Source organism: Lycorma delicatula, chromosome 3 (genome assembly GCF_047948215.1).
Source record: "Lycorma delicatula isolate Av1 chromosome 3, ASM4794821v1, whole genome shotgun sequence".
NCBI lineage: Eukaryota > Metazoa > Arthropoda > Insecta > Hemiptera > Fulgoridae > Lycorma > Lycorma delicatula.
The window spans coordinates 111,369,567-111,384,308 of record NC_134457.1 but is presented as its reverse complement, the minus strand read 5'-3'; the positions used below and the strand labels follow the sequence as shown (position 1 = coordinate 111,384,308).

The 14,742-nt window shown below is 30.4% G+C and overlaps 1 protein-coding gene across 9 annotated transcripts in view; it reads right to left on the bottom strand.

The window, feature by feature from the left end:
- Nucleotides 1-14,742, bottom strand: part of CaMKII (Calcium/calmodulin-dependent protein kinase II) — a 724,082-nt gene that overhangs the window by 249,807 nt on the left and 459,533 nt on the right. For all 9 annotated transcript variants that reach the window (XM_075360384.1, XM_075360386.1, XM_075360388.1 and 6 more), the window contains exon 4: nt 2,335-2,389. In XM_075360384.1, the coding sequence (XP_075216499.1) occupies nt 2,335-2,389 (55 nt within the window). The remainder of the gene's footprint in view (nt 1-2,334; nt 2,390-14,742) is intronic.

The following is a 14,742-nucleotide window of genomic DNA, read 5'->3' as shown; positions in this document are numbered from 1 at the left end:
CATATTGAGAGCTTTTCAACGATATATCATAAGTAGTACTTATTTTTATTGGTACCAGAGTTATAGCTAAATGAATGTTTAATTAAAGAAACATTTGGATCTTAAAAGGGGAAGGCACATCGGTTCAAACCCGACTTAATCTTCTTTTTTGTTAATTTTTTTTAAATTTAAATATATTGATTTATTAATAATTATTAACCTCCGATTGTAAAAAAAATATTTACGATAAAAAATAATTTAACAATAATAATAAAAAAAAGATATGAATAAATATCTTAAGTTATTAATGAAATAAAATTTTATTCACTTCTCATTTAAAAAAAAAGTGTATGTAATTTAATAGGCGTACAAGGAAGACATATGTCTTCCTTGTACGCCTATTAGGGGTCCACATCAGATTTTTTTGAATTATCTTCAATGCTTCTATAATGTATTGTAGTTATTATCTTAATGACAGTATTTAATGATAACATGTTATTTGATTTAATAATCATTGTCACTTGTGATTAAACAAGAAGTTGTTAATCTATGGTACACATAAATTTAAGTGTTTTTTCATCTTGTGTGCATTTATAAATACATATTTAGTCTCCTTACTCTAAAAGTTGACTAATGAACTGCTTAAAAAATGTTTAAAGTATTTTTAGTACATGCGTCATCGTATCAAAGGTGGTTTATAATTTTATATTTTTCTAGTGAAATTGCCGCTCTCTTAATGAAAAATGATTGTTCAATAATTTATCGTTTACGGTTTTTTTTTTTTAGTAAAAATATTGACAATTAAAAGAGTAATGATTAATAATTTATAAAATTAATAATTAAAAATTATTTATTAATAAAAAAGCTTTATTTAATTAAAAACATTTCGAAAAAAGACTGTCAAATTATTATTATTTTTTTAATTTAAAACATTAATTTATTTACTCTGAGAACAAAATCAGTTTTCTTAATTTTTTAATTTATCATCTAAGTAACGTTCTAATTACTGTAATTTACTACCAGATTAAATTTTTTCCTCTGCTAATGAATGAGTTTATTACTTCTAATCCATTCAAAAAATTTAAGCCAAAGTAATAATATTAATTTAAATTAAAATTTGCATTTTTTCTCCGGTTTTCTTATTGTTCTGTTATTTTTTCTACCACAAACAAATTTAAAACCAAGAAGAATAATGTATATCCTACATACGCTTCTTTCTGAATTGCAGAAAAACCTAATAATATTGACACATCCTTTCATATTTTTTTTTTAGTCGTACAAATTATACGTAAAAATTATTTCTCTATTTATAATTCAATTCTAGTTTTCTCAAAATTGTTAAATGTTCTATTCCGTTATCATTTGACGGAAATTTAAAATATTAATATCTGCTAAGGGAGTAAAAAGCTTCGTAACAATAAAGATAATACCATAAATACAACGCTCTACAAAATCATTTTAAATTTCTTTATGTAGTAGAGTAGAATAACAATGAAATCGTATTCGGTAAAGCATTTATTTCATTGATTTATTTTTTTTTTTGAACAGGTGTTGACTGACGTGTTGCTTAATAAATAAACAATCTAAATATACAAAATACCGTATTTTTTAAATTATAAATGATATATGTAACATTTTTTGTTTACAATGTTTTAATTGAAAAAGGTTTTTTTAGAAACGCATCATTTAAAATTGATTTCATTGTTTTCCTTAATTAATTTGATTTTCAAAGTTTGTTTTTTCCATTATTTTTTTAATTTTATTTTTTATGTGTATTTATGTACGTACAAGTTCTAAAATACGATGAATAAGTAAACTACCATATTTAGTTGTGTATGTGAATCCATTATTTTTTTTTTTTTATAAAATGTTATCTAACACTTATTTTATTACTTTATACTTCAGACGTGGTAAATTTTTACACTCAGTTTGCTGAGTGTGTTTGTGGTAGTTATTGCATAGCAGTAGAAGGTGGAATGATGGGAAAATGGAAGTTATGACGTAACGTGATTTTCTCTCCTCTATATGACAAATGTCTCCGCATTTTTCACGATAGATTAGTCTCTGATTTGCGCAAAGTTTTGTCGTAGAAACAGTTTTAGTTATGATGGTCAAATTTTTAGATTTCTTTAAACAGATTTTTTTTTATTTGCGAGTCGAAATGAGTAAAATAAATTCTTGTTACTTATAAAAATGTATATTGTTATTATTTTTGTTGTTGTTATATGATACAACTTTTTTTTTAATTTACTCGCGCGCGCACGCGAGAGTAAATTGTGTGTGTGTGTGTGTGTCTATATATATATATATAAAGGAGAAACATACATAAGCTACGAAAAAAAAAATATTACTTACAAATCAAACACCAAATAATGGAAGTTTTCTTCCTGTATACTATCGTGGAGACGAACTGTAACAAATAAAATACAATGTTATTATGCAATATGATACGAATTAAAAGTTTAACAAACTGAAATTATAAAAGTGCGCTATAACTAATATACTTGTTAAAATAATTACGATAATTAATTAAAATATTATATTATTAAAATTAAAAGTTAGTACATATAGGCTTAATAAAGAAAAGATTAACGAGGTGGAATAAATCGTGCTTAATATTACAAGAAACTGGCAATAGCAGGTCTGCCAGAACATGACTGTATTATTTAAAATTAAAAGCCATACATAAGAATTCCTCAAAAACTGAAAACATATACCTTTAAAAATTATTCAAAAGACGACAGAAGATACTACGTGTTCTGGACCCTACATCTTAAGTGAAAAAGAAGTCTTAGCTTATATTTAAAATAAAGATATATTTATTCAACAACTGCAGAGTAGAGAGTGAATTTTTACCAAGAAATGCTATATAGTACCAGGACGTAGATAAAATGTTCACGAAATGAATCGGATAGTATAAGGGACAATAAAATGTCAAAATGATGAAATTATTAATTTTGGTGAATTGGCTTAGCTTACCGTAGAAAGAGAAAAAAATTATAGTTAAAAAAAATACCTAGTAAAAAATACTACAGTAGTGAAAAATACTCAAGTAAAAAAATAGTAAATATTTAAAAAAAAAAAAAAATATATAAAATTATATTTAAAAAATATATAAAACAATTCAATTTATGAGCAATTTTTTGTTACCTTTATTATTACTAAATTAGTGTTCTATATTATTAGTTTACTAACAGCATAGTTCTTTAATGTCTACAAAATTATTCAAATTTAACGTATATATAATGAAAAACAATCATAGATGAAACAAGAAAATTACATAAATTTGTATTATACAGTGTCCTTAAAAGGTAAGGCCAAACTCTAGGAAGTGATTCAACTTAACATATGAAGAAAAAATATCTAATGAACATAGGTCCGAAAAAGTATATTTTTCTGTCTGCTCGCCATTTTTTAAAATATTTTTCAATAACAATTAAAAATAACGCAATTGAATTTTGTACTTTAATTTAAACTAACATTTTTTAATAGGAAAACAAAATAACTATACTCTTCATTTACAAATTTCGACAAAATTTCGACAAATTTCGTGAACAAAACGACATATTGGTCGTAAAAATCCGACGACAAAAAACAGAGTTATTGCAAAAAGTAGGCCTAAACCGATATGGCGGCTATCTTGTTTTTTTTATTATCGTGACTCACTTGATAACTAAATAAAATTTTCTGATTAATAAGAAACCACGATAACAAAATAACAATATGGCCGCCATATCCGTTGAAGAAAAATTGAAACGACCGCCATTTGGAAATTTTTCAACGAAGAGTATCGTTACTTTTTCCCTATTAATCAATTTAAGTTTAAAATAAAGAACAACATTTTATTGTGTTATCTCTAACTGTTCTTGAAAAATAATTTTTTTCTTAAAACAGAAAATGGCGGACAGACAGAAAAATATGGGTTTTCGGACCTATGTTCACTGGACATTTTTTCTTCAGTATGTTAAGTAAAATCATTTCCTAGAGTTTGACCTCACCTTTAAAGGACAGTCTGTATACATTATTACAAAAATAGTTTGATAATTATTTGGTGTTCTAAAGTACTGAGTTATTTAAATTACAGTTATTTCAATTTTTATGTGCTATTTATTACAGTTAAGAATTCAATAATTCATTATTTTCCCTACTTTGGTTAGTTACAATTGCGGCATCGATGTTGACAAGTGAAAAAGGTCTGTGTTGATGGAAATTAAGTGGTCTGTATTAAAAGTAGATTCATTAATTTCAAAGAAATAAATACAAATTATTTCTTCTAATATATCAATCCGAAATTTTGCGGCGGGTTCTGTCTGTCAGTTTGCAATAACATCCCGCGAGAACCAATCAACTGATTGCTTTAAAATTTTCAGGATCTTGTTATCCCAGGGAAGGTTTTAAGTTATAGACTGAGGTCTTAGCCTTCTTGGTGAAGTTGTGAATTTTTCCTCGTATAATGTCTATATATATATATATATATATATATATATTTATATTAGTTACTATTCTATCTTTTGTCATTTAGTTTTTTTACAGGTATTTGTATTTATATTATTCTCACTACCATGAGTTTAACAAACACACTGGGATACAGGAGCGAAGCCCCTTGGCTAAACCGGAAGGGCGAACGAAGCGAACTATGACCGGCTATTTTATTAATAAGCTAATAATCCCTCTACTGATAAATTTTTATTGAAGATTTTACGATGGTTAAATTATTGAAATTACGACTTACGTTGCTTTTTTGCAGTATAACATTTAAAAAAAAATCCCTTTCAGCACACCGAAAGGCGGAGGTAGATTTCACCGGTGTTAAGTAGGGGATAAAAAAGATTTACACTTTAAATTTAAGAAAAACTTCAAATTTATTCAATACAACAGTTGCCTGTGAAAAAATGTTTCACATGTTTAGCACGACAAGCCCCATCTTACAATTCCAGCAACATTTTGGTTATCTCTTGCTGTAAGGGTTGGTCATATCAAAAATTGTTTCATTTAATTTTATTTAATTCATTAATGTTTAGAGGACTAACGACCACTGAAAACCGATTAGATACTGTGCCTATTAAGGGACGTATGATTTTTTGTCTTCGAAACCCCATTTTTTTCCACCCCCTGGGCCAATGATTGGTGATATCAAAAAACTTTACTAAGGTAGGTTTTAGGTCCTTATCCAAAGAATAGTAGGAACTTTAAACGAATTCGATATTTTGCATAATAAGAAAGTTACAGCGATATTTTGTTTTTTCGGAAAAGCCCTCCGATTTCCACTCTCATGATCCGGTTTTGCCAATTAACGATCTTAACCGAGATTTTGGGTTGCAGTTATCGTGTAAACAAGAACGTGAAATACATATACATATAGATACATATATATATATATATATATATATACACACACATATACTTTTGAACTGACAATCGTTTTGGGGTTTGGGGGATGTGAAACGCGAAGATATGTTGAAATTTACCGGAAGTCGAATCATGGTACCCATGACAATAGATAGCTTTCATATGAAATTTACTTAAAGGGTGTGTTATAATTTATCAAACATTATCAATTAATTTATATTTGCATACGTATATATGGTTCTATTCTATTACTATAACAAAAATTTAACAATCAGAATGTATTTTTCTATAAAGTTGTTTGAAAAACCTTTCAACAAATGGATGTTAGACCTTTGTCCATGAGATAAGGTTTATTAGTTTAGTGTGTTTCACGATTCTCATGTTATCAATTAAACCGATTAAGTTTATACTTGAATACAAGTACAATGAAAATGTGGATTTTTTTCTTCAACTAATTCCATTTATTTATAAATAAAAATTATAGTTTCAAAGTTATACATACATTCAAGTAGCTCTGTAGTGCTGCAAAAGATAAAATAGAAAAATATCGCAGAACAATAAAATTAAAGGGTTTTAAATTTCATTCAGTATGGTATGTATGATTCAAGTCATACTGGACATATGATGGAAAATATGACTTAAAACAAATCCGAGTAAAAGTTTCCGAAACAAATCCGAGTGGAAAATCTGCGTACATGTTTTAATCTATAAATGTTTCGGCAGTTGTCTGTGTGGTTGACAACAGACGAATTCAGGTGCATTTTACAATTTTTGTAGTGTTCTTTACTTCTTAGTGTTCTTTTTTTTCCGTTGGGACTATAAGTTTATTATATTATGTCTCATTCGTTATATGATACGCGATAGAGATAACGAGTCTAATCATATAAGTATTAAGCACTGAAACCGTTGAAATATTTCAATTTTAGAAGAAGCGACGGTTCCGCGAAGTAGCATCAAATATTCATATCACGTTTAACATTATTTTGTATGTAAGGATTTGCCGAGAAGAGTTTTATTATTGATAAACTTACAGTATTATTACACAAATCGCTTGACTGAACTATAATACAATATTAGCAATTACATATTCAAGTGTAATTAAGAGGAAAATTCTAAGCTCTTCAAGCTCGTAAAAATAAAAGTTTTTCTAAGCGTAATGAATAAATATGTTTTCAGAATATTCCAGTAAAAAAACAAGCATAAAGATATTTATATTAAAAAAAAAAATATTAGGAAAAATAAGATATAAAATTAAATAAAAAATAAAACTTGAATTGCACATAAAATTCTGCATGAAATTAAAAATATTTTTAATTTAATTGGTTGGACACATTTTTCCTTTTTAGCATAAAAACTATCTAAACGCTAGAGAAATACTTAAATACATGTCAAACTTTGAAACTATCATTATTTTTTATAAAAATAAATGGAATTAGTTCTAGCGTTTGCTTTTTTCTAAGGAAAAAATCTGCATTTTCAGTGTATATACAAATTGCTGCAAAATATGGCTAAACGAAGTTTAAATTGGGAGTATCAATGCAAAGTGAAAAGCTAAAGAAGCTACGATTTCCTGATGATATAGTAATTCTAGCTGAGAGTAAGATTAAGAAGAAACAACGAATGACGTGGATGAAGTCCTACTCAAGAACTACCACATGAAAATAAACAAGAACAAAACGAAAGTAATGAAATGCAGTACAAATAATGTAGATAGACCACCAAAAATAAAAAAAAGGAAGAGAAAAAATTACGGAGATAGAAAAATTTTGTTATTTAGGAAGTAGAATTACTAAAGATGGACGAAGCAGGAGCGATATAAAATTCCGAATAGGACAGGGGAAACGAGCTTTCAGTCAGAAATGTAATTTTCTTCAAAAATTAATCTAAATGTCAAGAAAGCATTTGTGAAAGTATATGTTTGGAGCGTAGCTTTATATGGAAGTGAAACTTGGATGATCGGAATACCTGAGAAGAAAAGATTAGAAGCTTTTGAAATGTGGTGTTATAAAAGAATGTTAAAAGTCAGATGGGTATAGAAAGTGACAAATGAAGAGGTGTTGCGGCAAATCGATAAAGAAAGAAGCATTTGAAAAAATATAGTTAAAAGAAGAGACAAACTTATAGGCCACATATTAAGGTATCCTGGAGTAGTCGCTTTGATATTGGAGGGACAGGTAGATGGAAAAGATTGTGCAGGCAGGTAACGTTTGGATTATGTAAAAAAAAAACGACTGACACTAGATAGGGAATCTTGAAGAGCTACATCAATCCAGTCAAATGATTGAAGACAAAAAAACAGAGTAAGCTATATTTTCTTCTTTGAACAATGCTGCGATGTGCTGCTGAGCGTTTATAAATGAAGGAAGATTTTAATCATTAATTCCCATTGTCGGCAATAGAATTGAACACAAGTATCGAATACTATGTGTTATGGAAAATTATGCATAAATCAGGTACGACCTCCGGCTTAATATTATTCGAATGTTTCGGTTTAGGATCACGAGTTTTAATCCCGAAGTACTAATAAAAAACTACCCGCACAAAAATAAAGAAAAAAGAATTAAATTATCATAAAATATATATCAAGCTTAAAAGGAATTATTATAAGTTTAGAATAAAATAGCTAAAATTCAAGCTGTGTAATCAAGAATTCTGGGAAACAGTCTACGTCATATCAATAGAAATTTAAAATGTAACTAGAAACGTTATGCCAATCTACTACTAATACTAATACTAGACCAGGTACTAATAAATCTAGTTACTAATACTAGACCAGCTCTTGCAGTCGTCGTCGCACGGGATCTCTCTCTCTCTCTCACTCTATCTCTCTCGTATATATATATATATATATATATATATATATATATACATATTTATTCATTAAATTTAGAAAGACTTTGTTTTTACGAGCTTGAAAAGCTTAGATTTTTCTCTTTATTAGACTTGTTTACAACTGATTTTCGGAGTCGTAGGTTCTGAAGTTCAAATCCTTGCAAACGTTAGTTGCTTTATATATATACATATATATATAATATACTACACTTCATTTACATGTCACATATCATCCTTATCTGATTGGGCCAAAAGGGGTTATTGTTCACTAGTTGAGCAGATTGCAACGTAGAAGTTAGGAATAAATAAAAATAATTTAGGTACGGGAACCCTTTTGAAGTTTCTACAGGAAATTCTATATCTATTACATTTACATAAGAAATATGTGAAATTTAACTTAACAAAAAATTGTGGTACTTTCATAGATTTAACAATGCCACGTAAAGGGCACATTTAAATTACATGGTTTTTAAAATCAAAAGGTATCTCGATAATCTCGAGAGAAAATATTGACATCGTCCGTAGAAAACATTAATAACAGTAATAGTACTTCTAAAATAAACCACTTCCTTTAACAATTAACAAAAGTTTTTAATGAACAATTTGTTTCACGATGTTGGCCTACATATTACAGAAAACGATGATATACCAATCTAAATATTGTAACAACGACTTGTATTTATTTTAATAACGTTAAAAAAATCACAACCTTTATATTACAAAAAGATACAAAAGAATTAAAGTAAATAAGTAGCAAATTTGTGATTTATAAAACAAATCGTGTCTATAAAAAACCTATGAGAAAAAAAATCTGGAAAAAGAAAGAAAGGAAGGAATCGTGAAGGACGTTCATCTTGTTATAGTTTGCACAGGAAAAAGGATGGTGTAGTTCCTGTTCAGGAAAAAACAAGAGGCTTCTATCAGCTCCGTCCGTCCTTTTGACACATTCTATATTCAAATAACATCGTTTGAATAAATTCAGTGAAGGGGAAAAGTGCCGAGCGCGCTTCAGTGAAATCATTATTAAAATATAATATTTTCACTATAAGATATTTTACGTCAATTCATAAAAAAAATAAGAAAATGTATTATTAAAATTAAATTAATAAAATGTAATTATGAATCCTAATAAAGATATTTTTTTAACCGAAATAAACGAGATACAATTTATCAATTAAATACACACACACACGCGTGCGTGCGCGCGCGCGTGTTTGTGTGTGTGAGAGAGAGAGAGAGAAACATAATGTAGAGCATGTAAGAGAACGTAGAGCATCTGTATTGTCATCTGAGGAAGTTTAGAGAAATCTAAGTGAAACGTTCTGTATTTTATTTATAAGTTTGTATAGTTTTAACCACACATCTCAGAAATGGTCGACCGGAGACTGTACAAGACTACACTTCACTTAAACTCATACGTATCATCCTCTGAAGTAATACCTGACGGTTATTCCCGGAGGCTAATCAGGAAAAAATAAATAACTTTGTTTAGTTGATTGAAATTGATAAAGGTAATATTTTTAAATAGAATATTTATTTTTATTATATTTAATTCTATCCAAGCAAGAGGAAAATAAACTTAAATAAATTACATTTAAGTTAATAATATTCATATATATATATTATATATGTATATATATAATCAGCATTATTCAACAAACTTCAAAAAAAATTTTTATTAATTTGGTATACAAAAAATTTATTTAAAAATACAAAAGGTTCTGTTTTTATTAATGTTAATTATGGATCATGAATGCTACTGATTTTAATTTTAAGACGAAAATGTTAATTAAGTAGTATAAAAAAAAAAATTACAGTCTGAATCGTACTTAAAAACAACATTTAATTGTTGTAATTGATTTTTCCAAGATATATTCCGCAGTCTGTAGATTAAATAGCGGGAATTCTAAAGTATAAAAGATTATTTAGATTTGTTTTTAATTGCCTTTATTTAAAACTTTCTTCTGATACGGATTTAAACTACATCAATAACGATTTAAGGTAAATTCTTTACATTTAAAAGAAGAAAATTTAATGTTACAGTTTGAAGAAGAAGAAATTTTAAAACGCAAACTTGTATCAAGTAAAAATCATTTCCTAGGAAAGGAGATATCCCAAAAACCGTTTTACATCACATTCCAGAAGTAATTAGATTGTTGTTTAATAAACGTACAGGATTTTATTCACAAACACCCGAAGTTATTAATTAATTTTTGAATTTAAAAACTACAATTAGAAAACTGAATTAGTAATGGGATTTGCCGGTTGAAGCACAAATTTTAATGGATTGAATTAATGAACTGTAAACTGTGAGCCTCTATCATTGTGCTATGTATCGATTGGTTTGAACTGAATGATTCAAATCAATCGAATGCATAATAATATAAAATAATAATAGAATTAAATTTAAGTTAAATAAAATCTATATCTATATTATTAAATAAAGAAGAGGGTTTTTTTTTGTTTGGGATAAACAAATAAAACTACTCGATCAATCGCAACCAAATTTTTACCCATATTTCTTAGCTTAACAATTTCTTAGGTTTTTAGACACATTTCATTTTGAAAAAATTTGAAGAACCAACCGATAGATTGCTTTCAAATTTTCAAGGTACGTTTGTATTATACCATAGAAGATTTTAAGCCACAAACCGACGCCGTAGAGTTCCCTTGAAGATTAAAATATTCATTATTTCTTTACCCCCAAGGAGTGTGAAGTTGTAAATTAAAAATATTAATTAAGGAAAAAAATGAATCCATAAACATCATTATTATATTTCTGCCTCCTTGGTAAAAAATATTTATGAATTCTGAAAGGGGTGTGTACTTTAGTTATCAAGGCTACTATTATTCTGTCTTTTGTAATTTAGTTTCTTTTTCAGGTTTTTGTAAAGCCTGATTACTTTTAATTGTTATTTATCAGTATTATTCTCACAATCATGAGAACAATGAACTGTGCGGGGATCCAGAGGGCTTCGCCCTCTGGATAGACGGGAATGGCGATCGAAGCTATCAACACAGTGATAGCCTCGTAGGAGGTTGTTTAAAAAATACCAGTGAATAAAATTAAGGCTCTGCGCTGGGCACTCCTTAAACTTTGAATAAGAGCTCGATTTCTTTTCAACCTATACGCGCAAACAGACGCCAGGTAAGAGGTCATATTTTCGAAGACACCTGGGTACACCATGTACAAATGACGGCCCGACAGCTTGTAATCCTTTCGAGCAAACCTCCTAAGCTTGTGCATTACATAGACGGCGTCCGCCACTATTTTCTAATGTGATTGCTAATTAACAACTTCTCATCAAACAAAACACCTAGGTACTCATGAACTCGAACTCGGCTGATTACACAGCCTTTATACTTAATACGGGGGTTACGACTGTATGATAATTTGTCTGCACTCTTGAGAAGCATAAACTTCGTCTTGGGCTCAGAAATCCTTAAATTTTGAATGTCCATCCAGCCCTCTGCGGTTGACAAAGCCGCCTGCGCTCGATTTTCTAGATGCGGTCGTGACCACAAATTACCACGAACTAACAGGAGACAGTCATCGGCGAAAGCCTGGGCCGTGACCCCTTGCGGGAATGTCGGTGCCAAAAATCCGTCGAATTCCAGGTTCCACAGCAAGGGACCAAGAACGGAGCTCTGCGGGCTTCCCCTGGTGACGGATTTTTCCAAAACTAGGTTTGCATCCTTATGATAGGAAGCAGATGATAGAAAATATCCGGGTCTATTTGGTCAATCCCCGTGCTTTACTCACTGCCATTCGAGAAACCACTCGGTCTATATCTACGGGTTCCAAACCCGCATCGAACACTGGATAGCACGTGCAATGGCTTTGGCCGGTAACATAACTTTGCGAGTTGTCAGGAATTGCGCTGCAACTCACGCATGGAGTCTTACCAAAACTTTAGTTTGGCTTCCTTGATCGCATGAATATACTCATTACGGGCGCGCCGATACATCCGCAGACCCTCAGCGTGCATGTAATCAACGATAATCCCCGCTAGAGGGCGATGCTTGTATCTTCTCCTAGCGGACCTAACTCTTGCGCGCAGCACACGAAGGTCAGAGGCCCATCACTTTTTCTCGGGTTTCCGCCTGGGTTTAACAGACGGCTCCCCGGAAGCAGCGATCATGACGGCTCCAGGCACTCTCCGATCAGCGGAATGGCTACTATCTAAAAGTCCGTCCATCAGCCGAGGCCGCCGTAGGACCCTATCGCAGCCAGTCTTAATGACCCGGCCGAATTGTTCAGCTATCAATTCCATCTCTTTCCTGTGCTCCATACGCCATTTCAACCCCTGTTAGGCAGCCGCACACTCGCGTCACAGCCTGCGCTGATCCAGGCCCCTTAGGTTATAGCGACCCGAGTCTGGAGCTCCTGGACCGCCACCGTAAGCGATCTCATAGGTTCTAAGCCTATGATCACTGACACTCTCCTTCAGCCAGACAGTCCAACTACTTGTACACCTAAGCGATCGCCTGTCACCAAGGTGACGTCGATGCAACTTTCCCCAGCTCGGAAGGGAAAGTCGGCAATTGTTCTGCCTCATTAATTTTACGAGACTAACTAACACCAAATCCTATACTTAACAGAAAAAAAATGTAATGGGCTTACATAATTTCTTCATTGAGCCAAATCGATAGTTGCACGTCATGACAAGCCTATCATTTCAGCACAAGGGGAATTTTTAGTCTGTTCCCTACAGAATCTGGATGTGGTAATTAATGGACGTCATTATTCTCAGAGGAAGTCATAGTGATTAAGGGCGTTTGTGTTTTAAATGATGTATATAAGTCATAGCCATAAGAATGACCGAAGAAGACAGAATAAATTAACAAATTATTCTATTTCTTTCTATGGAAACAATAAATTATACGTACTTGTACTCACATAACTACAGTTGTAAAACAAGATGTCGTGAGTAATCCAAAATTAACGCCCAGCTAAAACTAAGGAAGATAAATTGATGAAAATGTGTATAAAAATTCTTCATACTCTATCAGTGCACACTAAGAAAGGATTTTTTGAAATTCCAAGTATAATGGGTAAAATTTGGATAACATTAGATTTTACTAATTTTAGAATTTCTGATAATGTATCAAAATATCAATTTGATTTTTGGTGTGTGCAATCTCCACGTAAAAAATCAATTACTAGATTATCTAAATTCTGAAAATAAATTTCTATTTTTTTTGCAATCAGTACTTTAAAGAGATGAAAAATGGTAAAGTCGTTTTGAATAATGATTGCAAATTATTACCATTTCCGAATATACTAAACAAGATATTCACTCGATTTGAGCTTGCAAATACTCTTCAGATAAATATCTAAAAACTATTCTCGGTTTTGAGTTTTGATTTTTTAAGGGGTGCGACGATGTACGGTGCGGCAGCTCAGACAACACAGCCACTGTTTCTGTTACTGTGCGTGCAACATGACTGGCTGCACTGCCGCCGGTTGCTTGACTAAAAAACTTAAAATATAAAAACAAGTAAAAAAAGAATTGATGAACAAAGTACAGTCACTCTATAGGGGTGTTTGTCGGGTAACGGATAAGAACGTGCAAAATACAGTTTTACCTTCGAAGGACGGGCAACCAGCTATAACTACTATTTTAAGAAGCCCGTATCCTACAGATTGCTCAATATTTCGAATCTTATACTGACCAAACTGTTGCTCTGAAGAAATACAGTATACTGATTGCTTTTTATAAATTGAACAGGCTTTAATTTTTATTTATCACTATTATTCTCATATGCATGACTTAAATGCACAGAGGGTGCACGGAGCAGAGCTCCCTAGCTAGATAAGACCGACTAATAGTATACATATATTCATATGTATATTCTATTCACCCAGTAGAGGAATAAACCAGCAATTATAAAACACTAATCGAATCCTTTATTTTTAAATAAAACAAAAATTATAATGTAATAATTATAAAATAAGATTTAAACAGTAAAAAATGTATTGTTTTTTTTCTTTAGAATGTTCTAAAAATAGTTTTTTATTTTGTATTATTGGAATACAGCCACATAGGCAATGTAGTGTAAAAAAAAGAAAAAAAAAACCAGGCCAGGTCTACTGTTGATTTGTTCACATATATTAACAGTTTTGGCACAAAAGAATGCGAGAGCGTCACGTATATTCAAACACAAACGTATTTAAAATTATTTTTATCAACTACAAAAGAAGAGAAAATAAATTAACAATAAATATTACGTAGGAACACGTAATTTTACGTCGGTGTATTAATATTTTAGGATAACAAAATACACAATCGTTAGATGGGTAATTTGATTCATTCTTGTTTTATTGAATCGAAGTAATACATTAACTCGGAAATTCTTGGCAAATAAATATTAAGAAATAACTGTTATAGAACACGAAAATCTTATTTACTTGTATGATAAAGACGTTCTTTAAAGCATCGTAACGTTTTTACCGTAGATTTAGTGTAACAAATTTTTCACGTCAAATAAGTTAGAATGGTTGAATTATCAGGTTAAAATTACTAGTCGACTCGCTGATGTATATTTTTGTGTATGTAATTGCAATTCGGTGACTACAAA